The following is a 27149-nucleotide window of genomic DNA, read 5'->3' as shown; positions in this document are numbered from 1 at the left end:
CAACCAAGACCATGGAGTGCTTGCTGTGAGGGTACAGGAGTCTATCTGCCATAGCCTGTCATCCATAGAACTGACAACATGGCCAGATATGAATTTTTTATTCCTGGCAACTGAGAATAATGAAAAAATTTTTATTGGGTTAGGATCAATTATTTTCACATTACAATCAATTCTCCCATTTCCCAATTTCTAACCCCCTCCCTTTCCCCCCCTTTTTGTTGACTTCCAACAGTTTTCCAACCCTTTGTCCCTTTTCCCTTACTCCTTTTATATTCCTCTATCTAACAAATATATATTCTCCCTTTATTCTAAGCAATAATTCTTTAACTATTTTTAATACTCTGTACCCTAACTTTGAGTCCCTTTTTCCATATTGGATAAACAATTTATCCCATTTTTCATAATTTCAAATGTTTCTATAGATCTATAAACCATATAAACTCATACATTCATATAAGTCAACCAATTTAACTTATGCTCTATGTGTTACTCATTCTACATATCTTCTTCTTTCTGCTTTAGTTATATTTAATTACATTACTTTTTTTTTGTTCCCCTTCAATTATAAATCTATATAACTATCATCATATAATATCAATCAATTTGACTCATATATATCTTCAGATAAACTTATTCAGTTTGGTACATTATACAAATTTTACCAAGAATAATATTAATTAGTCAGTCCTTATGATTAATCCTCATGGTTAATTATTTTCTATCAATATTCTATATATTATTCTACATATAATCTAATGACATAACTGCTTAGAAATTTTCATTTCCCTCTTCGCCCCCCCGGTAAAGTCACCCCCCTCTGCGTTTTATTGTATTTCAATAGTTCTCAAACTGCCACAGTTCTCCTCCCACCTCCCATTTCTTCACCAAATATTGTTTCAGCTTCTCCCAGTCTGTGTTGAACTGTCCTGGGTCAAGGTTTCTCAATTTTCTTGTCATTTTGTCCATTTCCGCCATATACAGCAATTTGTAAATCCAGTCATCGATGGTTGGCACTTCTTGTACTTTCCATTTTTGCGCATACAAAAGTCTAGCTGCTGCTGTCATGTAAAATAACAATGTCCTGTGTTGAGCTGGAATGCCCTCCATTCCCAAGTTCAGTAGCAGGAGTTCTGGGTTCTTATTAATTTGAAATTGTAAAATCTCACTTATTACTCTTATTATTTCCCCCCAGTACTGCCTAGCTACCTCACACGTCCACCACATATGATACAGGGAACCCTCATGTTTTTTACATTTCCAGCATTTGTTAGAGGTGTTCAAATTCCCTAGCGCAATCTTCTTTGGTGTCATGTACCAACGATAAATCATTTTGTAAATGTTCTCTTTGATATTAGTACACGTCGTAGTCTTCATTGTAGTCTTCCACAAGTATTCCCATGCCTCCATTGTTATTTCTTTATTGAAATTTATGGCCCACTTCACCATTTGTACTTTAACTGTTTCATCTTCAGTATACCATTTCAACAGTACTTGGTATACCTTAGAGATCTCCTTCTTATCATCTTTTAAAAAGTGTCTGCTCTAGTTCCGAATTCTCTGTTCTTATGCCTCCCTTTGCAGAGTCCGAATTGTAGAGATCTCTAATCTGTCTGTACTGAAACCAATCATAATTTGGTGATAACTCGTCCTGTGTCTTTATTTTAAGTTTAGAAGATTCTATTCGGGTTATCTCCTTGTAAGTTAAACACTGTTGCTCAGTATCGACAGCTCTCGGATCTATTACCTCATATGGAACCACCCACAGGGGGGTTCCTTCTTGTAAATAGTCTCTGTACTTCTTCCAGGTTGCATATAAGCTTCTCCGTATATAATGATGTAAAAACATCGAATTCGCTTTTACTTTGTCATACCATAAATATGCATGCATCCAAATATTTTTTTGTATCCCTCTAGGGCCAATAATTTCTTATTCTTCAGCGTCATCCAATCTTTCAACCACACTAGGCAGATTGCGTCGTAGTAAAGTCTTAGATTGGGCAGTTGCATTCCGCCTCTTTCTTTTGCATCTTGTAAAACTTTCATTTTCACTCGAGGCTTCTTGCCTGCCCAGACAAAATCTGATATTTTCCTCTGCCATTTTTCAAACTGCTTAGAGTCCCGAATAATTGGTATTGTCTGTAGCAAAAACATTACTCTTGGTAACACATTCATCTTAACTGCTGCAATCCTTCCCAACCATGACAAATTCAATCTATTCCATTTAATCAGATCTCGCTCTATCTGAGTCCATAATTTCTCATAGTTATTTTTGAATAGATCTATGTTCTTAGCCGTCAGTTCAATTCCCAAATATTTCACCTTACTTGTTACTTCGCAATCTGTTATTTCCATTAGCAATTGTTGTTTTTGCTTAGTCATATTTTTACACAACTGAGAATAATGGAGAGACAGAAGCCACTATTTTCTAGCCAATTTGTGACCAATTGTGCCTCAATGACAAAGTAACTATGACTGTAAAATTTCTGCCTTTCATTTTTATTAAACCAAACCCACACATCTAATGGAACTTTTAACATATGTTTGTTCACACTGAGCAAGTGAACCCTCTAACTCTTTCCACCACCTCTTGTCATACTGCTGGTGTGACCCCCCTCGTCCCAGAACCAACTGTGAGTTACCACTCACCGGCTGAAGATCAGAGTTTTACACATCAAAGGGAGCAGCTTTCTTCAAGTAGGGTTTAGCTTGCTTTTCCTATACTATGCACCTCCTGTAAAATTGTCATGACCATAATCACACTGGCTAACTGCCACGCAAACGATCAGCTACACCAAAGTTCAAGAGAACATCCACAACTTGAGACCAGATCAGATGTTCAAGATCTGTAATCAGTAGCAGAACTTTCTGGATGCATATTCCACTATAATGAATGTGACTGTTGTTAGGGGTAAGGACAAGCTAGTGAGAAAAAGGAAGCTTCCTGCTCAGAAGGGACCCTATTTACTTCTGCACTGAAGTGAATCGTGGAGCCCTGTGGGACTCTTGGGAATGCTCCTTTACATTTCCTGTAACATTATGCCTTTGATTAAAGTGCTTGAGCATTAGTTTTCCAAGACGAATTGTTGAGCTTTTAAAAATAAAAGATTTTTTTTTCAAAAAAAAAGACAGTCACCGATTTCACAGATGATTATCGATACTGCTTCCTTACATAAAAACTATTTGCTTGTGTTTTGAACAACAGGTATGTTTACAGCATTTCATTTCCTAAGTATATTAATCCAACTGTTTCTCAAAGGAATCACCAACAACAAATTTTTATCAACCCCAATGGTCAGATGGCATTGAATGATTAATGTGAAAACAGAATCCAGGGTTTCACTCTGGATTTACCTGGTTTCAATGACCCCTGCAGATCAGCTGGTCCTCCAGGAGTTATTGAATGAATGAAAATTCCAAGATCTAGTTTTCCAGTTTTCTCCCCACCGGTGATCTGGAACCCTATAAAAAACAGCTGTTTAGTAATTCTAAACATTCTGCTGTAGCGTAGTTGTTCAGTGGCTGGACTGTGAATCAGCCCTCTGCTGGTTTGACTCTCACTACTGCCATGAGCTCAGTAGATGGCCTTGGGTAAGCCGCTAGTCTCAACCCCAGCTCTGCAGCTGAGGATAATAACAACACTGATTTTGTTCAGTGCTCTGAGTGGGCACGAATCTGTTCAGAAGGGTGATACATAAGCACACTGCTATTATTATTATCCATGGCAAATATTCTGTAAGCCAATTTGTGAAGGTGTGTGTAGATTTTATTGCACTTGACCAAAGTGCAAAGATTGCTTTGGGGGCTTTTGGCTAAGATCAAGTGATTTTCAAAGGCTGACAGCATGGTAAACAGTGGTTTATAAATTACGGCTTGATGAAGCTCCAGTTAATGAAGACATCTCAATGCAGAAAGTCCAATAAACCCGGGTCGGGTACCAAGCTAAGATGTTGGGAGTTGCATCCAATTCATTAATCACAGTTGTGGTTGCAATTCTTGAATTCACAAACCACAGTTTGTTGATGAATACCTGATCACAAAGGCAGTAATAGGATGTCCTCCTGATGGGAGGCTGAAATGGAGGCAAGAAGCAGATAAACTGGATTTATGCATAAACAAAGATTTGTTAGTTGCGATGTTTCCACACAAGGACATGCTTGTGGTTTCCCCATTACTACTGCAGCTTCTTATACAGTGCAATAGCAATGGAACTTCTACAGGAATAGTTTCCCTGCCTTTTCCCTACTTTCATTTTGTCTCTCTTCCTTTTTGTTGTGGAGATATAGAAGAAAGGAACAAAAGGCAGTATGTTTTCTATTTTAATGAAAGCTGGGAATTCAGAGAACCTAGCATAAAGATTGTTATAATGTTATAATGAAATGTTGTGCAGATCTTTTAAGGCCTTCTGGTGGCAGGTACACCACTGTACAGGATTGGGGTAGGGAAAATGGCACCATGAATTCCATGGTCCATGACCATGATGTCCCCGCTTACGAGTTTCAGGAAAATCTTCGCAGCCATTGTAGAAGTAGAATTAGAAACTTTGCCTTGCATTTTAGAGAATGAAAAAGGAGTCAAGAGCATGGCCTCCCTCTGTTAACTAGGTCAGAGTTAATATTAGCCCATTTGGGTTACAGTCTGTTTCAGTTCTTAAGACTTCTCAAATCTTGGGTTGTTTATTCTAAAGGACAAAGGTATGTTCCTGGTAGACTCCACCTATCATATTGAGTGTTTCATCTTTATTTTGTTTGCATTTACTTAGGACTGTTAAAAATAACACAAACTTACCTAAGCCATACTTTTCATCTTTTTTCAAATTTACCAAGTTGATCTCCCTTTCTGGCAATGAAATCACATTCTGCTTTGTTTGTAGAACATCTGCTGGGAAAAAAAATTGACTCAGAGATACAACAGGGTGACTTTCTTTCCAACATGCTACAACACGACTCAAAAGGCTTTTAACTCAACTTTTGTTTAGACGCACTATGTAATTAAAAAGGACTCCTCTTCCTGTGACTCAAAAGGGCATTAATGGTAGGCCTAATCACTATTTAGATGCCCTTGTAATTTACTGAGATTGAACGCTCTTCTTTTCCCTGTGTAAAATGACTTCTTTTGGATGTACAATCAGATAAGCATTTAAGCAACATATTGACCTCAATCTGAGCAAAGCACAGCAGGTACTGAATCAAATCCATCCTGAAAATGTGCATTGATCTATCAGTCTGAAGTGTAACTGGATCAATGCTTTTGCAGAATCCTCCACAGAAGGGCATTCTTTAAGTAAGCCGTCTCGTATGTCCTCAGACAACAAAGGTGGACCGTTTTGTACCTTACAGAGAACCTTTGCGTAATGGAGGAGTGGAATGTTGCCCTGTCCACTATGTAGATGATGTACTATCCACTGTCACTAAGAAGCTGATTCCGCACACGTTGGATAATGCACTTCCAATCCTCTTTAGAGACCATTTGGAACTGAATTTTTCGAGTGTGAAACAAAAAATCCACTTCCAAACGATAGCTAAAGTGCATTGAAAGTACATTATCCAACATGCGTGGAATCAGCCAGAGTCTCTCTAGACAATACTTCCGACTCATGTTCTTCATGTGTCAGGAGACACAATATTAGCTGGGAAGCATAGTTTTAAATGATAGAGCTGGCAGAGATCACTCCAGAGGAGATGGATTCTCTCACAGCCCTCTGCTGCCTCTGGCATGCTGGACTATCTCCCCTTACCAAGCCTTTGCCCTGCCAAGGCTCGGTTAATTCAAAGTTTTAAGCAGCAAGGGTGGCAGGATAAAAGCTCTAGAAGGGTAAAGAGTCTGGCTTACCAGAGGTGGTGGAGGGCTTTGAGAGAATCTGTCTGGAGCAATTTCCACCAGCTCTGTCTTTCAAAACTATGCTTCCTGGATAACATTGCATCTTCTGACACTTGACAGACATCCGCTCCGGTGTCTCGTGTTGAGAGGCACTAAATATTCCCTCACACATGCTTCCAGAGGCAGCAATCCTGTACATACCAATGCCAGCAGGTAACATTAAGGGGAAGGCCTTGGCCTTTGTGACCTGTCTGTTATCCCTCCAGGACTGGCCTTTGTGTGAAGCAGGATTCCGAATGAGATGGTTCCAGCAGGTCTCTTTCTTATGTTACATTCTTAGGATGCAACTTATAAACTGGATCTCTGTGTGAATACCTGATCGCATACAGGCTCCATCCCTTTTCAGACAATCCGTGAGGACTGCAGAAATGCATGTGGGGGGAGGATGTGGGCTTGTGGTTGCAAACTCAACCCCCAACCTATGTTCTTAAAATAAATAAACTGCTGCAGTAAGATTTGAACTGACTACTTACCAACTTATACAGCTCATGCCCTTATTATACTGCAGGATCTCTTGTGGCAATATCTAATAAACTAGGAGCAAGCTCAGAGCTTTTTAGAAGAGCAGCACAAAGGTATACACACTGTACATGCTAATCATCAACAGCCCGTTAAATATTCATATAATATTAGGCAGGGCTTTTTTTCAGCTGGAACGGGGTGGAATGGAGTTCTGGAACCTCTTGAAAATGGTCACATGGCTGGTGGCCCCGCCCCCTGATCTCCAGACAGAGGGGAGTTGAGATTGCCCTCTGTGCCGCCAGGCGTGGAGGGCAATCTCAACTCCCCTCTGTCTGGAGATCAGGAGGTGGGGCCAACAGCCATGTGACCATTTTCTCCAAGGGCAATGCACTGAGTTCCGCCACCTCTTTTTCCAGAAAAAAGCCCTGGTATTAGGTATAAATTCTAGTTTTTAATATGTTTTTTTTAAAAGAAGAAACTGAATCAAACAATGCTGACCTATAAGATAGGCTTGGCCAGTATCTTCCGTGGAGGATGAGTCTGATTCATTTTTCTTTCTTTCTAGGCTGGCATTTAAACCTGCATGAGAGTGTAAACTGAAAGTGGTTGGAGAAAGAATGGAAGAAAAATGGATAGGAAGAGAAAACAGGAGAGGACAAAGGGGGGGAGTGGTAAAATAATGATATAAATAAATATGACACACAAATGAAAACTGATATGAAGAAGCATGCTGCTGCATACTAGAAATATACCAACAGAAATCCACGGAACGGGGAGAAGTTCATTCTACTCACGCAGAAGCAGAACGCAGGGGAATAAATGTGAAATAGGTGGTCATAAAGAGATTTTAGTATGATGGGATGAAAATGAATACTGCAGTTCTGCAAAATTACAGCACCTCCTTATACACAGTACGGGAACTGACTCCCGAAACAGCCAGGAGGGCATGCGCACTCAGCTACCGTAGAACGCTCCAGGACTGCTCACTCTTTACTAATAAAAAACTCAAAATGTAATTCTGCTTGCTTTTCGATCAACGATGCCAGCAGTTTAATATTGTCTAACTGCTCCAGAAGTCCACAGTAGCACATCAGAAAGCATTCTAAACTTAGAAAGAAGCAAAAAGACCACAAACACTTGAATCAGAGAAGGAAACTTGTGTTTTTAGGTCTGTGGCGATGCCATTCTAAAACGGTATATGTACACACTATAACCTGAGTTTTTTACCTTGTTGGCAGCAGCCGCCGCTGCCTGAACCTGTGGGGCGCTGGGGAACGCCAGAGCTGCCTCCTCTGGCCCTACCTTCCTCTCAAATGGCCAAGCCAGTGCCGCAGCAGCCATTTGAGGGGCAAGAAGGGCCGAAGGAGGCAGAGAAAGCCCCTCCTGCCCCTCAAATGGCCGCTGCTGCGCCAGCACACTGCGGCCATTTGTGGGGCAGGAAGGGCCAGAGGAGGCAGCTCCATCCTTCCCCAACACCCCGGAGGTTCAGGCGGTGGCAGCACAAGGCTTGCCGCTTCGGAATTAAGGTATTTCCAAATTTTTTTCCTCAATCAACCCCCTCCTGCACACCCCTAGTTCTAACAGAGGCTTAATGTGACGTTATTTACCATATGATATTTACTTCTGTGCCCCTAAAAACTTCAATAACTGCTCATTTCCGCACACAAAGCCTCTGTTTGTGACCAGGCCTGTTGACAACCCTAATATAGGGTGACTATTGGAGGCACTGCCTGAGTTTGAACCAGATGGGAGGTTTTAAACATTATACTTGCTGCAAGCATCCTCCACCAGGATGTGCTTTTGGTGGCTTATTCGTGGCCCCTGTAACGTGGGCGTGAGCCCAAAGCCAAGCCGTAAGGAGAGATTCTTACTTATTCAGCTTTCTTGTTCCAGACACTGATTCGTTATCAGATTTTGGCACTGGCTGGAAGATCTTTCCCATTAATTCCTCCATTCTTCTTGAAGAAGAGTCTGTGGCACCGATCACATTTTTCCGAAGAGGGCTGACCGAGATCTGGCTCTGACTCAGATCGTGGAAGGATTTGCTCATGATCTTGGGTCTTTCTTCCCACGACTGCTTCTCATTCTTGTCTCTGGAGCTACCTTGGAGCGGCTGAAACAGGGACAATTCAGAACAGGACAGTCTCTTCAGGATCTCTGCTTGAACTGACAGCGGCCGGACTGCAAGGCGGTTCAGTGTACTGCTGGCTAGGCTGCCTGTACTGATGGCCCGGCCCATGTTAAATCCTTTCACGGATTCTGTGTGGAGGTTGAGGCTCCTGAACGATGCTCTTTCTGCAATGAAAGGAGAAACCAGTTTTTGCAATTTATAAAGAAAACGGAATGCCTTCCTTGAAGACTGGGAGGCCTAGAAGAAAGAACGGTGGCGGCTACGGGCTAAACTGCCCCTAAGGCAATCCCACACTGAAGACCGCTCCATAGCCACAATCCAAGTTGTAGATGCTTAAGCCCAATGAAAATCAACGGGATTTGCAGCATGATCCTATGCATGTCTATTTGTGAGTCTCACTTAGTTCAATGGCCCTCAAATTAAGCGGGTGTAGCATTGTGCCTTAAGTATGCTTATACTTGTGTTGGATTGAGACCTGTACGTATCTCTTGAAGTAAAGAAGACAGGAAAGGTGAGTAGTCTATGGAAAGCCAAGAAGAAAATACAGGGTCTGCTTTGAAGAAAGCAACAATCAGCACTTCAAACCAAGCAAGCCAGCACTGTTGCTTAAAGCTAAGCCTTCGACATAAGGCGTTACAAGACAGCTTCCTTTCAGAGCTGTTTCACACACTGAGATGTGCACAATGACTGTATCAGACTTGAAGGATGTGGATTTTTACCTGCACATCTTTCCATCAGAAGTACATGCATGCTCAGTGACAGAGCATGCAGATGCAAGCAAAAGTTCTCAAGTTAAATCCCTGGCACTTTTTTAAAATGCTGCTGTAGCATAGCGGTTAAGTGGTTGGGTTGCGAACCAGCACTCTGCTGGTTTGGATCCCACTATTACCAGGAGTTCAGCAGGTGGCCTGGGGTGAGCCACTCCTCTCAGCTGCAGCTCCCCAGCTGTATTGTGGGGATAATAATGCCACTGACTTTGTTCACTGCTCTGTGTGGATACTAATTATGTCCAGAAGGGTGGAATAGAAGCACACTGTTGTTGTTGTTGTTATTATTATTATTTTAAAAGGATCTCAGGAGGCAGAGCTAGGGAAGACCCTATGCCTAATTTTGGGAGCATATTCTGCCACCATTCAGAATAAACTGGTACTAAGTTAGGATGGCCAATGCTTTGTTTTGGTACAGCGCGCATCATATTTCAACATGTGGCATATTTTGCTCAATGCAAAGACTCCACAGATACAGAGGGAAGATGCTATAGTTTAATGGTAGAATACAGCAAGAATCTTTAAATGCACACTTATTGAGCACACTCTCTTTATCTAGTATGAATGGGTCCAGTTCTTTGAAGTCTATGCTTAATCTTCAGCCAATCTTTGTGAGTCTTCCTTTTGCACTTGTTCAAGAACCTGAATCTCTGCCTTAAAATTTAACACACAGTGTTGGACACAAGACTCTCCTTATGAAGGTTTGACATGAAAGGAACCATTATCGCACAATCTGTAACTAAACCTCCTCCTCATGCCCTGTAAAAAGCGCACCAGCTGAGTTGTTGGCAGACACGACAGGCCGAATTTTCTCCTCTGGCCCATTGTCTCTTTGTCAGCTTTACACTTTGTGGGAACCTAGAAACCTTCTCCCTTTCATATTATTCAGGTATCATCACCACCTTTTAATCCTGCGCTTCCTCCAAGGAGCTCAGGGCAGCAGACACAGTTCTCTCTTCCTCCACTGACTCTAAGAGATAGTTTAGGTAGAGAGAAAGAGTGTCTCTCAAAGGTCATCCGGTGTGCTTTACGGCTGAAGGGGATTTGAAAATGGAACTCTCTGATTTGCTAACCATTACACCATACTGCCTCTCTCTGGCCTATATAGGTTGTGTGCACAGAATGATGAATCACAAGGCTTTTTTTCTGGGAAAAGAGGTGGTGGAACTCAGTGGTTTCCAGCACAGGGGGCAACTCTTGGCGGGAGGTAGTGCCCCTGGGTACCACATGTGCACGCGCAAAGTGCGCACACACTCCCAGGACTGCACAATGACGTCACTTTGGGTCAGCTGGAACAAGGGGAGAGCTTTTTAAAGTTTAAATTGCAGGGGGAATTTAATCTAATTGTCCTGCCCTTGCTCCACTTCATTGGCTGCCATTTGCAGGAGAGAAGGAAAACGTGATGTGTGATGAAATCATGCCACAATTTTATTTCTTTTTACTGTAACTTTTTTTCTTTTTACTGTAACTTTTTACTTTTTCTTTTTATGCAACTTTTTACTGTTTCCAGCGTGATTTTGCATTCCCTCTTAATTGCACATATGCACAATGTCAGTTAAGAAGACCATGAAGCTGCTGATGTCCGCAGAACAAGCTGAAGCTGCAACTGGCCATCGGTGCTTACCAATCTCCTGAGCATCTTGGTTACTTTGCCTTGCTCTCATCTGCAGCTGAAATTTATGCTGTGAAGAGCACAGCTGCAGCAAGTACTGGCAGGTCTTGCTTGTGTCAGTTTGGAATGCATGCTTTATACCATCCGATGTGTTCTGCAGAGTGATTTTCCTTTTCTGAAATGTGAAAACCATGAAAAGTTTAAAAATGGATCTGCCTTCCAACTTTGAAAACACCCTAATCAATATTCCTAATATGGGAAAAACCATTTAAAAAGCAATGGTTTAGATGGACTTTAAGCTATGCTGATTGCTGACTGTATTGATTACTATAAATTTAAGGGTTAGAAAGTGAAATTAGAACACATCTGGTGGCTAGGTATTACAAACCAAAACACGAACTTTGCCATTATTCACCATGTGAAGTCAGAAAGAATTTAATTACAATAGCTTGATTCAAAGATTTGTGTCCTCCTCTCCTCCTGCACACCCCATTTGGTTTTTAAATATTCACAATAGCTTCCTGGCGCACGCACTCAGGACATTTGTACATCCACACGACGTAAATGTGGAAAGGGTTCTGTGCTCAAAAACGTAGTGAATTAGGAAGCCCTTGGGCATAATCTTGCTGCAACTAGAGAGAGGATGTGGAATGGAAAGAATGTAAGTGAGAGGAAATTTTGACATATAATCCACCTGAAGTTATGCACTTTCGAAGCCTCATTGATTGCACTGAAATGACTAAGCATGTGATTAAATTGTGATTATTGAGAGAGCCAATAGGCCTTCTGAAGCTGTGCCATTTCAAAATGTAACTTGGGGATTGTTTGCTTGAAAGTTTTTTGTCTAGTAAAAAGTCTTGCAAAGTAGAAAAGTAGTTAGCCAGGGAGGTGGCTAGGATAGATGCCTGACATACTAGCTTTCCACAGGCAAGGAGTTTTTGACATGGAGAGTAGGTCGGGTTGAATCGATCATGCAATCTCTCACCTGCCTCCTGAAACACAATGGACTCAAGAAGAGGATCACACCAGTTGTCTTTTCTGGATATGTGCATCTGTTTGCCATGGATGAAATTTCCCCTCACATTCAGAAAGAAAGTTTTTGCTAGAAACTCTGGGGTTTCTCCTTGCTCTCTATTGCTAGTTCTCTTGTATCATGCAACTTGGCTCACTTCTCAAGTTACCTGGATTACTTTATTTGCTGCATACTGTAGAGTACTTTGTCCGGCCTTATCCTTAGTTTTTGGCACAGTGTAATTCAATGGATGTGGGTTACTCAACTTAGGGGAAGTGAGTATCAAGTGTGGGAACAACCTACGCAATCTTTGCCCCAAAGGGAAACTTTACCAACATACATTAAATGATATTTTCTTTGTTTCTCTCCATGGGAAACGAAGGACAGGTGTACGGATGCCATTGTGCACTTCAAAAATAAGAACTCCTTTAGGGCAGACACCCAACAGAATTCCAGTCTGAGATTTCTTCTCTGGCAACACACGATGAAAGTGAACACCATATTCCGTTAGCCTCTGGCAAATCTAGAGAGAAAGAGATGCATTTGTGAGGAACATTAAACTAACGAGGCAATGAGAACAAAATCTTAAATGAGAGTGTAGCATTTGCAAGGAAACAAAAAATTGACTATACTCAGATTTGTCCCCTATTCACAGACAAGAGTAGTCTTCCTTATAAGTCTGTTCTGACATCATAATTTTAGCACTACAACCTTGCATAAAAGGAGAGGACATTATCCCCGATCCTTCTGATACACTCAGGCACCGTTTTGTACGAACACGGCAATGCTCACATTTTTCGGCTTTAGCACACACAATCACATATCCTAAAAAAAATCTGAGTTTCCAATGATGTGTACCAAAGCCGGAAGATACATGCCTATCAAAATGGAGACCATGCACAGCAAGAGGATCTCCCCTTACGCTCCACTAGATTGCCAAAATCACAACTCAAACAGAACTATTGTGAGCTTGTGCACTTTTTATTGCTGGGATTGTTTTACTAAATTAACAATGCGGTCCTAAACCTGTATACACAGCAATAAATCCCACTCCCTAGCAAATGCACTTAGGAAACTGTGGTTTAAGTGCTCTGGTTATCTATATATAGCCATAAACCTGGGATTAAATAGTGGACAGCGACAATTCACTAGAAAGGAAGTAGGGACTTAATGGAGGGTGATGGACTCTCGCCCTCCTCCTCAGAGCATGCTGTACACATCTTCTGTAGCGTCTGAAAGGGAGGGACACATCTGCAAACCTGTGGAAGATTCTGTGTTTCCTACGTGTTGCCATACATGCGTCTCATCTTCAGAGTATAGAAAAATATATGGTCACAGAACACCGTCAATGTGGGGGATACAGATTTTCTATAACGGGCTCTTTCTCGTTTACAATCGGGATTCCTTCTACCCATTCACTTTGATGGAACATATTTGGGAAATGCACGTGAACACCACACAAAACCATCCATATTAACCTTCAGAAACTCCAACTCGGCTTCTTTTTCAGAAGCACCGACGTAAGCGCTATGCAGTTTTGGCAATTCTTCTTTGACATGAGAGAGGTCCAGGTTTTCCATCACTCTAGGCGGTAAGTAGTGCTCCAGTCTGAAATAAGACAGGCCATGCACCTACCGGAGAAGCAACAGGGTAAAATAAAGCGCATGGGCACAGTCTGTTTCAGTGCAGATGCAATGTTCATATGCAAAGATACTGTTGTATGGTTGCTTTCTCTCCCTGCTTCCATGGTAATGTCCCGTGTTAATTCTTTGGCTGATTCCGCACACGTTGGATAATGCACTTTCAATGCACTTTATCAATCGTTTGAGGTGGATTTTTTGTTCCGCACACGAAAAAATCCATTCCAAATGATCTATAAAGAGGATTGGAAGTGCATTATCCAACGTGTGCAGAATCACTATTTGTTACATGTGATACTTTTGTTAAAATGTTACCAGAGCAGTAAGTGATCCACTTCTGGGACCAATTATACTGTTCTAGTAATATAAAGAGTGAACCTCAAAGAACTCAAGCCATAGCTGTGAAATGCAACAATTCTGTAAACCATAAGCATATTATGAACGAAATGCCAGTGTGCCACAATAAATAATAATAATAAAATAATCAATAAAACAATAAATAGCTCCTGTGAATCCAAAGTAATTATCCATAAAAGAGGCTGCCTGTTGCCTCTCTGAATGCTTTGATGTCCAGATTGTACTTCTTTCCAATTGGACCTACACTGGGTATGGGAAATCTGGATACTTCTACAGAACCACAAGAGATCAGATTATTCAGTTCTTAAAAAGATACAGTAGAATCACTTGCCCTCAGCGGAGGATGCCCTTAAGTTTCTGCATGAGTTGCTGCTCTGAAGCACACTCTTTTATTTCCAGGTCTTAAAGTGCCTCCAATTTTAATTCAGAAAAAGCATCACATTATCATATGTCTGGAAAGTACTGCCATATTGGTTAGGACTGGCCTCAAGTTTGTCTCTCTACTACATCAAAGAAAAATCTACTTTCTTGGGGCTATGTTCAGATTTCTTTTTAAAAAGAGACTATTTTGGCTTCAGGACATAAATGGAGAAGAATTCCCGTTTCCTGTTTCCAGTACTGGTTCTACCACTGAAAACCCAACTCCATAGGAAGCCGTATCGGTATTCTGTCTGCTCTGCTTTAAAATGACAGACCTGTTGAACGTTCAAAATAGGAAACGTTGAAAAACAGAACTGGAGATCATCCACAGATGAAATACCAGCCTTACCTCTGTTTGGTAATCTCCATACTCCGCCTGGAGAGCCAGTGATGCTAGCAATAAGGCAGTTTCATCGTCGCAGTGCATCTTCTCCTCCAGGAGATCTTTCCTTAACTGCAGGTAATACTGATGACATGTCAGCGTATGCCTGGTGGGGGAAAAAAAGCAAAGCACAATATGAACAGATCTGCAGTGTGGAGATAGCAGCGATACATGGATTAAACACCCTGATCATTCTCTTTTCACTAAAACTGGCTTCCTGTGTGGATTAACAATAAAGAGGATTGGAAGTGCATTATCCAACGTGTGCGGAATCACTCAGTATGTATAGAGGACATTCACTGCTCTCTACGGTGCGAAAGGAGCTCCATCGACAAGTTATATCTTCTGTGCAGTCTCTAAAGCACACCCACATGGCAATTTCACCTACATTGGTACTTTTGTGCACAGCTGTGTGATGCAGACAGGAGCTTCCTAAAAGAGCACATAGTACGGGGAACACTGCACGTTGATTAGTGTGGATGGTGCAGTGCGCATTAATAATCATAAGGATCAGTTCATATATGCAAGAGAATGAGGTGGGAGAGACTTGATACTGTAGGTCGGGCTGCACCACTGGGTCACAGCTCTGAGTGTTCCTTTGTAGAAAAACTCCCTGTAAACTGAAAACTGGCAAAGAAGTAGACAGCTTCTGACTCTACTCTCTTTGCTTGCAGTTCTGGTTTTCTGTTTTCAGGAAAGCGTTCATGGAGTGGAACACCCTAAAATATGCTCTTTCCCCTTGATGTCTGAGGAAGTGCAGCCCATTTTACCACTCCAATGACACTTTGTTTTCATGCATATGCGAAAGAACCAGGCCCAAGAATGCATATAACACTAACAAATGTTCACAGCATATCACAGACATTATTTCAGAAATCCTTAATCCTTTAAGATAATGGGGAATTGAGGCTGGTGCACATCTCAGCTCTCTTAGACATCATGCTACAGTAACTTTTGCTACAAACCCTCTGGGCTAGGAGATGCCACAGGGTGTGAGCGGCTTGTGAGGAAGCAAATGCATTTATGGGATGCATCCATGTGGCTGCTTTGCTCTGCCGCAGCTCCCAAACAGGAGTCGTCTTTTTCCCAGCATCCACACAGCACCCTTGCATTTGTGCACCACTAGATTTTTTAAAAAATCAATAATCACTGTATCACCATAGCAATATGGATCCAGAGGAGTTAGCTGTGTTAGTCTGTAGTAGCAAAAATAGAAGAGTCCAGTTGCACCTTTAATAACCAACTTTACTGTAGCATAAGCTTTCGAGAATCACAGTTCTGAAGAAGAGAACTGTGATTCTCAAAAGCTTATGCTACAGTAAAGTTGGTTAGTCCTAAAGGTGCTACTGGACTCAGATGCATCTGACAAAGAGAGCTGTGATTCTCGAAAGCTTATGCTACAGTAAAGTTGGTTAGCCTTAAAGGTGCTACTGGACTCAGATGCATCTGACAAAGAGAACTGTGATTCTCGAAAGCTTATGCTACAGTAAAATTGGTTAGTCTTAAAGGTGCTACTGGACTCTTTTCTATCATAGCAATATGGCAATTACTAAGGCTGCAAAAGCTCTCCAATGGCACAGGGAGGGAATGGCAACAACAAGGGGCCGAGGCAAGGAAAGTTTGGGGGAAACGGTCACGTCTGCATTTGCAGCAGCAACGAGAGCTATACGGAGAATGGAGAAGGATCCAAGAAGTCCATCTGAGCCTGGATGATGGGAAAAGGACATGGCAGGCACTCACTGTATCAAGCTGCTGTCATCCACAAAGAATTTAATGCGGAAGAACAAGGTGAAGTTGACGGTGTTTTTGCTCTTTTTCTTTGGTTCTTCTTTCCATCCTTCAGGAGCTACTTTAGTTAGTTTTAATTCTGGATCAATGAAGAAAAATTCATTTTCTGCCATCAAGAGAGGGAGGGAGGGGGAGATCGTTAATAAAGCATTATCAGGTGATTTTTTTTCGCTGAACGATGGTTAGATTTACTCATAGAACTTCCCATTTATATCAGACCTGTGACCATTTCCTGTATATGAACGTTAATTTTTTAAAACTAAAATCTGGGAGACTCAAAGGCATAATTAATCGATTGATTAAATATTATTATTAGGATTACCGAATGGCCTAAAAGCATTACTTGTATTAGCTAAGAGTTCATATAACCATATAATCCAAACAACACATCTCTTATAGTCCAGCACTGCAAATCCTAAGCACTCTTGTTAGAGCCCCACTGAATTCACATACATACTTAGGACCAGGGCTTTTTTTCTGGGGAAAGAGGTGGTGGAACTCAGTGGGTTGCCCTCCGAGAAAATGGTCACATGGCTGGTGGCCCCGCCCCCTGATCTCCAGACAGAGGGGAGTTTAGATTGCCCTCCGCACTGCTCGGCTGCGTGGAGGGCAATCTAAACTCCCCTCTGTCTGGAGATCAGGGGGCGGGGCCACCAGCCATGTGACCATTTTCAAGAGGTTCCGGAACTCTGTTCCACCGCATTCCAGCTGAAAAAAAAGCCCTGCTTAGGACTAGAGGAGCTAGCCGTGTTAGTCTGTAGTAGACTCTTTTCTATTTTTGATACTTAGAGCTGCACTGCAAAACACTTAAATCATTTTTGCTTCAGGCAGAGTTCTAGGCACTCGCACCAGACCCAGCAATTGCCATATGCCATGCTCTGAGAACCAACTGCACAACTTCAGAAGCATCCATGCCAACACAGATTCCTTTTGGTTTACTGCAGCAGACGGATACGACTACACTTTCAGAATCTGTGCTAACACGAGGGCTCATAAGATACAACAGCTATGTCAAAAACCAACAGCTATGTTGAAAACAGCCAGACTGTTCAGAGAGGAACCAACCAACTTGGTTTAAAACATACTTATAAACAAAACTCTTTCACCGCTGGCAACTGTTTTCAGCCAACACTTTAGAGTTGATGCTAGACAAGCAGTTTCTAGCTGCTTTGATTTACTTGCAAAGAGTTTTATCCCTTGAAAAAGAATCTCTCTCAAAATACCTTGGGAATAAGAACATAAGAAGAGCCCTGCTGGATAAGAGCAGTGGTTTATCCAGTCTGGCATCCTGTTTCACACAGCAGAAAAACAGTTGCCCTGGAGGGTCAACGAAGAATACAAGATGCTTTAGACAGCTATATAATATGGTTTATTTTAAAGCTATTTGGTCTTAAACTTGTAGGATAAATTCTTATGCACTTATCATAAAGACATTAAGAGCTTTGCCTTAATCTAAAAATGGAGCCAAATTACAAGAAAATTAGCATATCTTCTTCTGATTATGTTTTATGTAATAGACATGGCAATGCTCTCATATATAAAATGAAAATTATTGATATATTTGTCTCATATTTGTATGGGTCTCGTTTTATATTTTGTAATGTATTTATTCTGAACTTTTGTATTCATCAAAATAATGAAAAATTATTCAAAAGGTCACAAGAGCAGTTTCCCATCTGCACATGCAACACTGGACTACACAGCATAGGGTGAACAGAAGAAGAATTCTCGTGAAAAGCTCTGGAAATTCTCTCTGTAAAGACTGATTCGGGCCAGTCTCATTCACAGTGATTCCTGCTACCAAGAACCAAGCCGTGACTGTCCCGGTGTGAACTGATTCACAAGCATTCTTACCTTTTAAAGTAGCCAAGCCAAACAAGTGGTGCTCTACTAAACCAACATGGGCTACCACCATATCGAAGACATCCTTGCATATGGTCTTGGTGTCACAGGTCAGCTCCAGCCTCTGCCCAGTTAGAAGCACGACGTTGACTTTCCGACGGCTGTCTTCATTCTTCCCTTTCTTGTTCTGTGTTCCATGAGACAAAACACTGGCCGTCATCACAGGAACATATGAACCTTCCTTACACCCAATGAGACCACCGGCCTGTTGAGCTCAGTATTGTCTTCACTGCCTAATGGTGTCTCTCTTGGATCACAAAGAGGAAATTTTCACATCACCTACCTTATCTCCTTTAACTGGAGCTACCAAGGGCCGTTTCCAGACGGCTTACCGGCCCCCGGAACGTCGCGCCATGGTGCGGGGAAAACGCGAAATATCGCGTTTTCTCGCGTGAGTTTCGCACGACGTCACGCAAAACTCGTGCGAGAAAACGCAATATTTCGCGTTTTCCCCACACCGTGGCGCGACGTTCCGGAGGCCAGTAAGCCGTCTGGAAACGGCCAAGGATTCTTACTAATGCTCTGTCTTTGTAAAATTGTGTTTATCTACCCTATGGCACTGTTTATGGCAATGTTCTTGAAACTGACTGTACTAATCTCACCCTGTGTAATCCGCCTTGAGTCTCAGTGAGAAAGGCGGACTATAAATGACATAAAAATAAATAAATATGAACTGCTCTAAACACAGAAGCAGAACACAGTTCACATGCAAAAGGACCCAGATTCGATCCATGGCATTCTGGTTAAAGGACAGTATTCATTCAGACAGACTTTCCTGTGTGAGACTTTGAAGAGAAAAGGCCTATCAAAGTGGAACTGGATGGCTTCACTCTTGCGGTTCCACATGTCCCTAGTTTCCTATAAGGTCACAACAGAACAAACCACATGTGAACGTGGAGCGTTAAGTGGCAACCCCACCTCCAGGACATAGGGTGATGGTGCTCCCACAGAATGAGCTTGACACTACTTCACTGATCTTTACCAAGAAGGTGTCATTCATCTGACCAGGGCTTTTTTTCAGCTGGAATGCGGTGGAACGGAGTTCCAGCACCACTTGAAAATGGTCACATGGCTGGCGGCCCCGCCCCCTGCTCTCCAGACAGAGGGGAGTTTAGATTGCCCTTCGCACCACTCCAGCGGCACGGAGGGCAATCTAAACTCCTCTCTGTCTGGAGATCAGGGGGCGGGGCCACCAGCCATGTGACCATTTTTGCAGAGGGCGATTTAAACTTTAAAAAACTCCCCCCTGTTCCAACTGACCCAAAGTGACGTCATTGTGCGGTCCTGAGCTCCACCACTGAGTTCTACCACCTCTTTTCCCAGAAAAAAAGCCCTGCATGTGCCTATATCTAAGTATAAGGTTTCATTAATAAGAGTTGCTCATGGATTTTAGAATTCAAGTTCTAAGACTTCCCTCGGTCTTCAACTGCCTGGCCCAAGGCTCTCTAGGCTCCCTGTGAAATCAAAAAGCCGAAACCCGTGGCAGCTAGAGGAATGCTGCCTGTAAATGTCATCTGTAACATCCCAAAAGGAGAGCCCATGATATTAAGAGATATGGGGCATGTAGAGAGGATGAAAGTTGAAGAAACTGCAAGAGTAAAGAAGTCAGAGGAGATTTTATAGAACAGTGCACATATAGCCCTTCAATACAAATACACTGCTAAGACTAATGGCACATTATTTAAGTCATTATCTTACCAAAATGGACTTTGGCAGGTCTAGAGAGGTGAATGGCTCAATGGTTGTTTTCATAAATTCAGGACCGAAGAAATTCTGCAAATCACAGATGTTCACGTTAGTATTCAGTGTATAAGCAATGCAAGAGATGTATTGTCGAAGGCTTTCACGGCCAGAGAACGATGGCTGTTGTGGGTTTTCCGGGCTGTATTGCCGTGGTCTTGGCATTGTAGTTCCTGACGTTTCGCCAGCAGCTGTGGCTGGCATCTTCAGAGGTGTAGCACCAAAAGACAGAGATCTCTCAGTGTCACAGTGTGGAAAAGATGTAGGTCATCATTGGAGTAGATACAAATGACCTACATCTTTTCCACACTGTGACACTGAGAGATCTCTGTCTTTTGGTGCTACACCTCTGAAGATGCCAGCCACAGCTGCTGGCGAAACGTCAGGAACTACAATGCCAAGACCACGGCAATACAGCCCGGAAAACCCACAACAGCCAATGCAAGAGATGTAGTGTATAAACTTCAACTATAATAGAAGCACGAACCAATTCAAACCTTCCCTTTTCCACTATACACATTTATTTATTTTGTAATATAATGTTGATTAATCCAGTTACTCTCAGCTATGATAAAATGTAATTAATAAAATGTTCTCATGTATATATTGGTTATGTATCTTTGATCAGTTTCCAAATATGCGATTAAAGGCAGCATTCGGTAATCCATTTCTTGTTTCTGCTTCTCCCCATTTAGATTGTATTAATTGCATTAATTTATCATATACATGTATTAATTAACTGATTATATTCAATAAAGCATATATTGGTATGTACAAATACACGTACATAAGAAGTAATGCTGTACTTCTGTGTATAGTATATACGCTGTACACAGAAGTACTGCATTACTTCTTATAATACAAAGCAAATTATTTTTAATTGATCTGACGACGTATATAATTGGTATTTTTTCCCTGTTCAGTTTACTATTGATGGGTCTGCGGACTTAATCAATAATGCAGAGATGAAAAATAACGTATCTTTTTTCTTTCCCTTTCCCTTTCCAATAGCTATCTTTCTTCATGTCACAAAAAGACAGCATGAAACAGCACAGAAAAAGAAAAATATAGAGGTGTCGTAAGGGGAGGGGTTAATATGAAATTGCTGAACCTTCTCCAACTGGACTCTAGTGCATAGTAAAAAGCCTGCAAGAGGGAAGAAAACAAAGGCATGCCCTTAACTTCTGAAATCAAGGGAGAAAATGCTGCTGATGTGACCCTTTGTGGAAATCACAGCATTGCGCTTCTCTTAAACTACCGTGTATGCCAGAGGTTTTCAAACATTGTAGCTACAGGAATGCTTTTCCACACTGACATATTCGCTGTAAAATCCCAGTGCCTTGCAAAGAGTCCTGGGGCACGGCGTCAGCTTAAGTGAAATCTTGACCTCATCTTTACCCCGTGTATATATTATGGAATTCACGCAACACTGCCCTGTGCTGAAAGGTGTACACTGAAAATCAGTGGGTAATCTACATTTCAAGGAAGTTTGTTGGTCATCACTGTTTTTCCTTACTGAAAAACCCCTGATGAACTTCAGGGCTTTTTGGAACAGAGTTTTGAAAACCACAGCTAATGGCAATCATATGTATTATGTCCTGGGAAACCGTTTACATAGAATTCCCAGCCATATTCCAGTGCCACGGTCGAGAGGATTCCCGGCAGCAACAGGCAGATGCGTGAAGACACTCTAGGAAAGCATTGCTTAAGTTGCTCTCCGTTTCTCAATATGCTGGGCTGCGTCCCAAGGGTGTTTAAACCTGGCTACAAGCTGCTTCAAAGTGCGTGAGAGTCCTCTAAACTGGCCACCGCTGGCAGACTGAGCTGAGAAGTCGTGACCCCCTCAAAAGTCACGTTGAGGCCTAAAAGAGAAATCCCGCTGTACAAGTGCTACACGAATTTCCAAGCAGCGGTTCCGATCTCTAAAGACCTGAACAGTCTGCGGCCAAGGGATCTGAAGGACCACCCTCCGCCATGCAAACCTGCCCGATTGGCAAGATCTTCCTAGAATCTGCTCTGTGTGCCTTTGGAGACAAGGTGTTCTCTGTTGCGACACCTCGCTTTTGGAACCCTTTCTGCACACCCATTCATCCAGGGCCTTCATGGCTGAATTTCACGCCAAGTGAAAGATTTAAATGTGCTTTTGGCAGGATCTAGCATTATTTTTTCTGCTCGGGATGCTGTGATTTTTGTTTTTAATGAGTCTGTTTAAATAATATAGCACTTGTGCGGCACTTCCAAGAGGTTGTAGTTCTTCACATACATGGGGCTGGACCCTATGATTCCCTTCTGCTAAGATGGTTGGGCTGTGGCTCAGTGGCAGAAGCCTTAGTCTGTGAGGGTTCTGTGGGAATCCGGCCCCCTGAGCCAGGCTCCATTACCCTGGTCTGGACCAGCAGGCCTAACAACCTCAGTTCAGGAGCGAAGGAGGTTGCTAGGGCACCCTCTTCTCCCCAGCAACCCTCTTACACAGCCTGCTGCCTCCTCATTGGCCCTTCCCCTAGCCCTTTTAAAGAAGGCATGCCATGTGCCTCCTCTTACCACTCCCAGCCTCTTGTCAGGATTTATCCTTTCACGAAAGATTGAGAGCCACTGCAGCTGCCATCACAACTCCACCCCACCACGGCTTTCTGTCGAACCACCCCGGCACGCCACCGATCAGTTGCTGCAGCCATAAAGTCTCCTGAGAGGTTATCCATCATAAGCCTCCTTGTGAATGCTATGGGAAGGGTATAATGATCTTATAAGGAAGAAAGGACAACACACCCATTTGTTCAATGCATGACGTTGACATGAGCATTTCGCACAGCCATAAGCTGCAAAGTGTACTTAAAGGAAGTCTGCAATCCACCACTGAAATGGCTGCAGCTGGCTTGCATTGAAACAGGTAGTCCCAACCTGTTTGCTTAATCATTTCTGTTGCTGTTGGGACATGCACGCCTCCTACTAAAAGTGTAAGGCATGTCAACATGAATGACATTTTAAAGAGACAAGCCCCAGAGCGGCCGATAAGGATGTCGACCATTCAGTATAGCCATTTAGAAACAAAGCACAGGGTTCTCTTAAAAACAATGCATTGGGGGTGCACACACAGTATTCCAAGCAGAAAGAGAAGGAATTTGTAGCAAAGTTAGACACAGCCATAATCAAGAACGCTCATCAATCTTCATCAAGTACAGCAGCTGTTCATACCAGCATGTGCAAATTACTACCTTGTAGATGGACACCTTAAGACAAATATTTTTCAGACAGGTGTGTTTAAGTGGGGTGGAACAGAGGAGGAGGAGGAGAAGAGATTCTAGTAATGACAGATTTGCCTGCTGTCCCTGATGGTACAGATGCCTAAATATGTCTGAACATTACCCTTAGTTTCCTTTGGGTCATGGCTGTTTCCAATGCAATTTCTCTTAGGGGATCTCTGGACATGTCCAAAATGGATGTCTTCACTAGGTCTCCGGGATAGAGGCTTAGCCGAGACTGCCGGAGGGCTATTTTAGCCTGCAGCTGCATCATTTCCTCTTCCTGCCGCTTGAGCATGACTTCTTGGCTTACTAGGCTGCCATCAAGAGATGCTTCATATTGCCTGTTGTTGAGAAGGTAAGAGTGGGGTGGGTGGGGAAGAATGAGTTTCATTGCCATGAACTAAACGGCATCAGGCACACTGCCAGTCAAACATCACAGGGTGCTTCCACACAAAAACGATTCTCCATTGTGCATGCGTTGCTACAAATGCAGAGGCATCTGCCATGGCAACAAAGCGTATGCATGGAAATAGTCTCTGAGCTGTCCCTCAATATCCCGTCACATCTTCCATTTCTCCTGCCCCTGTGCCACCAGAAGGCTTTTTGGCTGGCTTAAAAAAAGCAACAGTGGCAGCAATTTTGCTAAGGACACTATAGCAATACAGCTACTCCCAATTTAAAAACAAAAGACGGCAAAAACCCAGTGTGGGGAGGGTGGTCGGTGCAAGGAGAAATGGTGCTGATGTGAGCAGGGAAGATGGAAAATCCACACCCTCCCATCCACACAGGAGGCAAACACGCTTGGAATACAATCTTTCCAGAAAGGTTGTCCCAAAGCTGGTTTCAGGCACAACGGGGCAAAGTAGAGGGAACTAGGGAAGTGACGACGGGTGGGGTGGGGGGGACACACAACAATGTCGTGTGGATACTGATTAAAAAGGTGGATACGCTGATAAAAATGTGTCGTTTGAGACCCTAAGTGGAGCAAAACACCCATGTGGAAGCAGCCACAGAAGAAGACAATGCAAAATCCAAGATCTGGTCTTATAACTAACAGTGACTTTGGCAGCCTAAACAAGTTTCCACTTGTTTAGAAAGGAAGAACAAGTAGGTTGTGTTTTCTCCCCGTGCACACACCGCATTTTTGCATATCCAAAACTGCTCCTGGGTATCTTCCCATGCAAGAAGATGTATACATTCTGGATATGGAGGAAGCACAATGTATCTCCTGAGCAAGGCTAGAAGAGCCAAAGATATACAGGTTCAGTTTTAAATGTTCTAAAATCAAGCACAGGAAGAAATGTCTAAACATGCAACGGAAGACTGTCTTCTGCAAGTGTGGCACACATTTACATTTCGCCACGTGGTACAAGCAGTGCACATGTTTAAGGAAACAGAAGCTGATTATGGCGTTCTAGCACACGTGTCCCCACCAAAAGCAAACAAACAAACCTCAGAGTGTATAATCATCATGTCCAATAACATAAACCTCGGTTGCGTATTGATAATTACTCAGGAGCACCTTTGGCGTAGGAATTTTGTAACCTTCTGTATAATTGCAAGGAATCCTAATATACTTCCTTTTAACAACATGGTCGAAAACCCTCAAGGTCACCTCTACCCCTGGGCTTTTTGGCTTCTGTTCTTAAGTCAGGATGTAAGAATTACTTATTAACTTCATGCTGCTGGGATAACCACTCAACTGGAAAGTGGATTGGGGTGAAAGCAGAGCTACGGGCAAAGCATTGTTGGCTGTACTTACCTGAGGGATGTTGAATACCGGGGTCAAGAGAAAGAAGCCGGGGTAAAGGAATGAGTTTAAAGAGTGCAGAATAAGAAGTGAAGCAGAAGGTTCAGGAGCAGAACTGATGGGGAAAGGACCAGACACTGTGAAGGGAAGATGTGCAAATTTAACCTATCACATGTAACAGAACTGGCGTGACAGTTTTGCAAAAAGGGAAATGGAGTTTCTGCCCCTTTAAGAGCTTGGAGGAAGTTGCATAGGGGCTGATTCTCCCACCACAGTGCTACAGTAAGGGGGCAACTGACAGTCACTGAAGCTGCTCCTGCTTCGGAGCTCTCTCCCTTCTGGAATAGACACTGGGCCAAGGTACAAGTGACAAATTACACTTGCATGGCAAGTGAACAGACTCACATTCCTCCCTGTTCACGTGATCGAGTGGAGTACAAGTGGAGCACAAGTGAACAGGGAGGAATACACATGAGTCTGTTCACTTGCCATGCAAGTATAATTCTTCACTTGTAGCTTGGCCCACTGGCTCTTATTTAGGGCTACCAGACCCCAGTGGGGGCGGGAGATCCCCCGCCCCCACCCTGCCCCCACTTACCTGGCCAGCGGGGGGGCGCACACCTTCCATGCGCGCCCCCCTGCGGTGCTGCGCCCCCCTGCGCACAGCAGCCCTAGGATCAGGCCTGTTTTGGCCTGGATCGGGGCCCCTGTGGAGCACAGGAGCGTTCCTGCACCCTGCAGGGGCCTATAACGGGCCCAATCTGCGCCAAAACGGGCCCAATCTGTGCCTGTTTTGGCATGGATTGGGTCTGTTTTGGTGTGAATTGGGCCTGTTGTGGGCCCCTGCAGAGCGCAGGAACGCTCGCACGCTCCACAGGGGTACAAAATCGGCCTAATCCACGTCAAAACGGACACAATGCGTGCCAAAACGGGCACGGATTGGGCCCATTTTGGCACGGATTGGGCCCGTTGTGGGCCCCTGTGGGGCGTGGGAGCATTCCTGCGCTCCGCAGGGGCCCACAACGGGCCCAATCAGCGCCCAAACGGGGGCTGCGTGATGACGTCACTCCCAGAAGTGATGTCATCACGCTTGCAGGAGTGCGCGCATGCGCGCTTTGCACACGTGCACACAATCTCCTCCAAGGTAAGAGCCAGGCCCCAGACTCCCACTGGGAGATCGAGGGGGCCTGGCAACCCTACTCTTATTACTTAAATTTACTTTCTGCCTTGTAGATTTCTTTCCTGAAGACAACATGGCAAACTAACCAAACAGCGATACATTTTATCGGACTTTTCGTTAAACTAGATGTTTTGGACAGTCTCCAGACCGTCCATGTAAGACAGAGAGCATAATATATGCGAAAGGAGGGAGCTCCGTACAGCAGATAGGAGAAAGATCACGGATCTCCATCTTGCTATATAATTCAAACTGCAGACTAGCATATTCTCCATTTGCACTGGGGCCACATGGGGAAGAGAGGGGAGGGTTTAGCCTTTCAACTTCCCACCTGGTTTTGGAAACTAAAACCAGCTGTCCTGCGCTGCTGCTTGGAATCTAATGGAAAAAGACACGTCCCTTTCAAATGCTACTAACAACAGCAGAAAGCCCAAGTTTCAATTAATGAAACCGAAGAGTAAAAACCTCTCCTCTCTTTCCTGCATGGCTTCTATGCAAACTGAGGGTGCACAGTCTCTTATATGAACTGTGGCTCTAAATCTTTTATATGAACAATACAAGATCTATTTATTTGGCTCGCTATTTTGAGGCCAGGTATGAACCGACTCTTTTCAGGTAGAGGATTTTTAAAAAAAACTTTCAAAATTATTTGTTACATACTAAATGTTGGCATTTCCATGTTGGCCTTCCCCAAACAGACTGTTTTTTTAAAAAAAAAAATCCAAAACAAGTAAGTATAAAAAGTTGAGCGTTAACTTGGCAAATACCAAACATTGGATTCAGACTTTACCACTTGCTTGTTTGGTATTTCTTAACTTTCCTAGCAATGCCTACAAAAGTACTTGAATGAACACCGGACTGAAGATAAGGTTATTAAGCAAGACGGGTCC

The 27149-nt window shown here is 43.0% G+C and overlaps 1 protein-coding gene across 1 annotated transcript in view; it reads right to left on the bottom strand.

Moving 5' to 3' along the window:
• The window catches only part of PTPN13 (protein tyrosine phosphatase non-receptor type 13), a 195898-nt gene that overhangs the window by 50174 nt on the left and 118575 nt on the right, over positions 1–27149 (bottom strand). Inside the window, exons 10-21 of the mRNA XM_054989766.1 lie at positions 23454–23673; positions 20049–20123; positions 18303–18477; positions 16401–16554; positions 14628–14766; positions 13340–13492; positions 12202–12384; positions 10862–11024; positions 8211–8634; positions 6838–6935; positions 4786–4875; positions 3352–3459 (exon numbers count right to left, since the gene is read on the bottom strand). Coding sequence (XP_054845741.1) covers positions 3352–3459; positions 4786–4875; positions 6838–6935; positions 8211–8634; positions 10862–11024; positions 12202–12384; positions 13340–13492; positions 14628–14766; positions 16401–16554; positions 18303–18477; positions 20049–20123; positions 23454–23673 — 1982 coding nt within the window. The remainder of the gene's footprint in view (positions 1–3351; positions 3460–4785; positions 4876–6837; positions 6936–8210; positions 8635–10861; positions 11025–12201; positions 12385–13339; positions 13493–14627; positions 14767–16400; positions 16555–18302; positions 18478–20048; positions 20124–23453; positions 23674–27149) is intronic.

The sequence above is a fragment of the Eublepharis macularius genome, chromosome 10, assembly GCF_028583425.1.
Source record: "Eublepharis macularius isolate TG4126 chromosome 10, MPM_Emac_v1.0, whole genome shotgun sequence".
NCBI lineage: Eukaryota > Metazoa > Chordata > Lepidosauria > Squamata > Eublepharidae > Eublepharis > Eublepharis macularius.
Note: the sequence above shows the minus strand (reverse complement) of the source record. Positions and strands in the feature narration are given on the sequence as shown.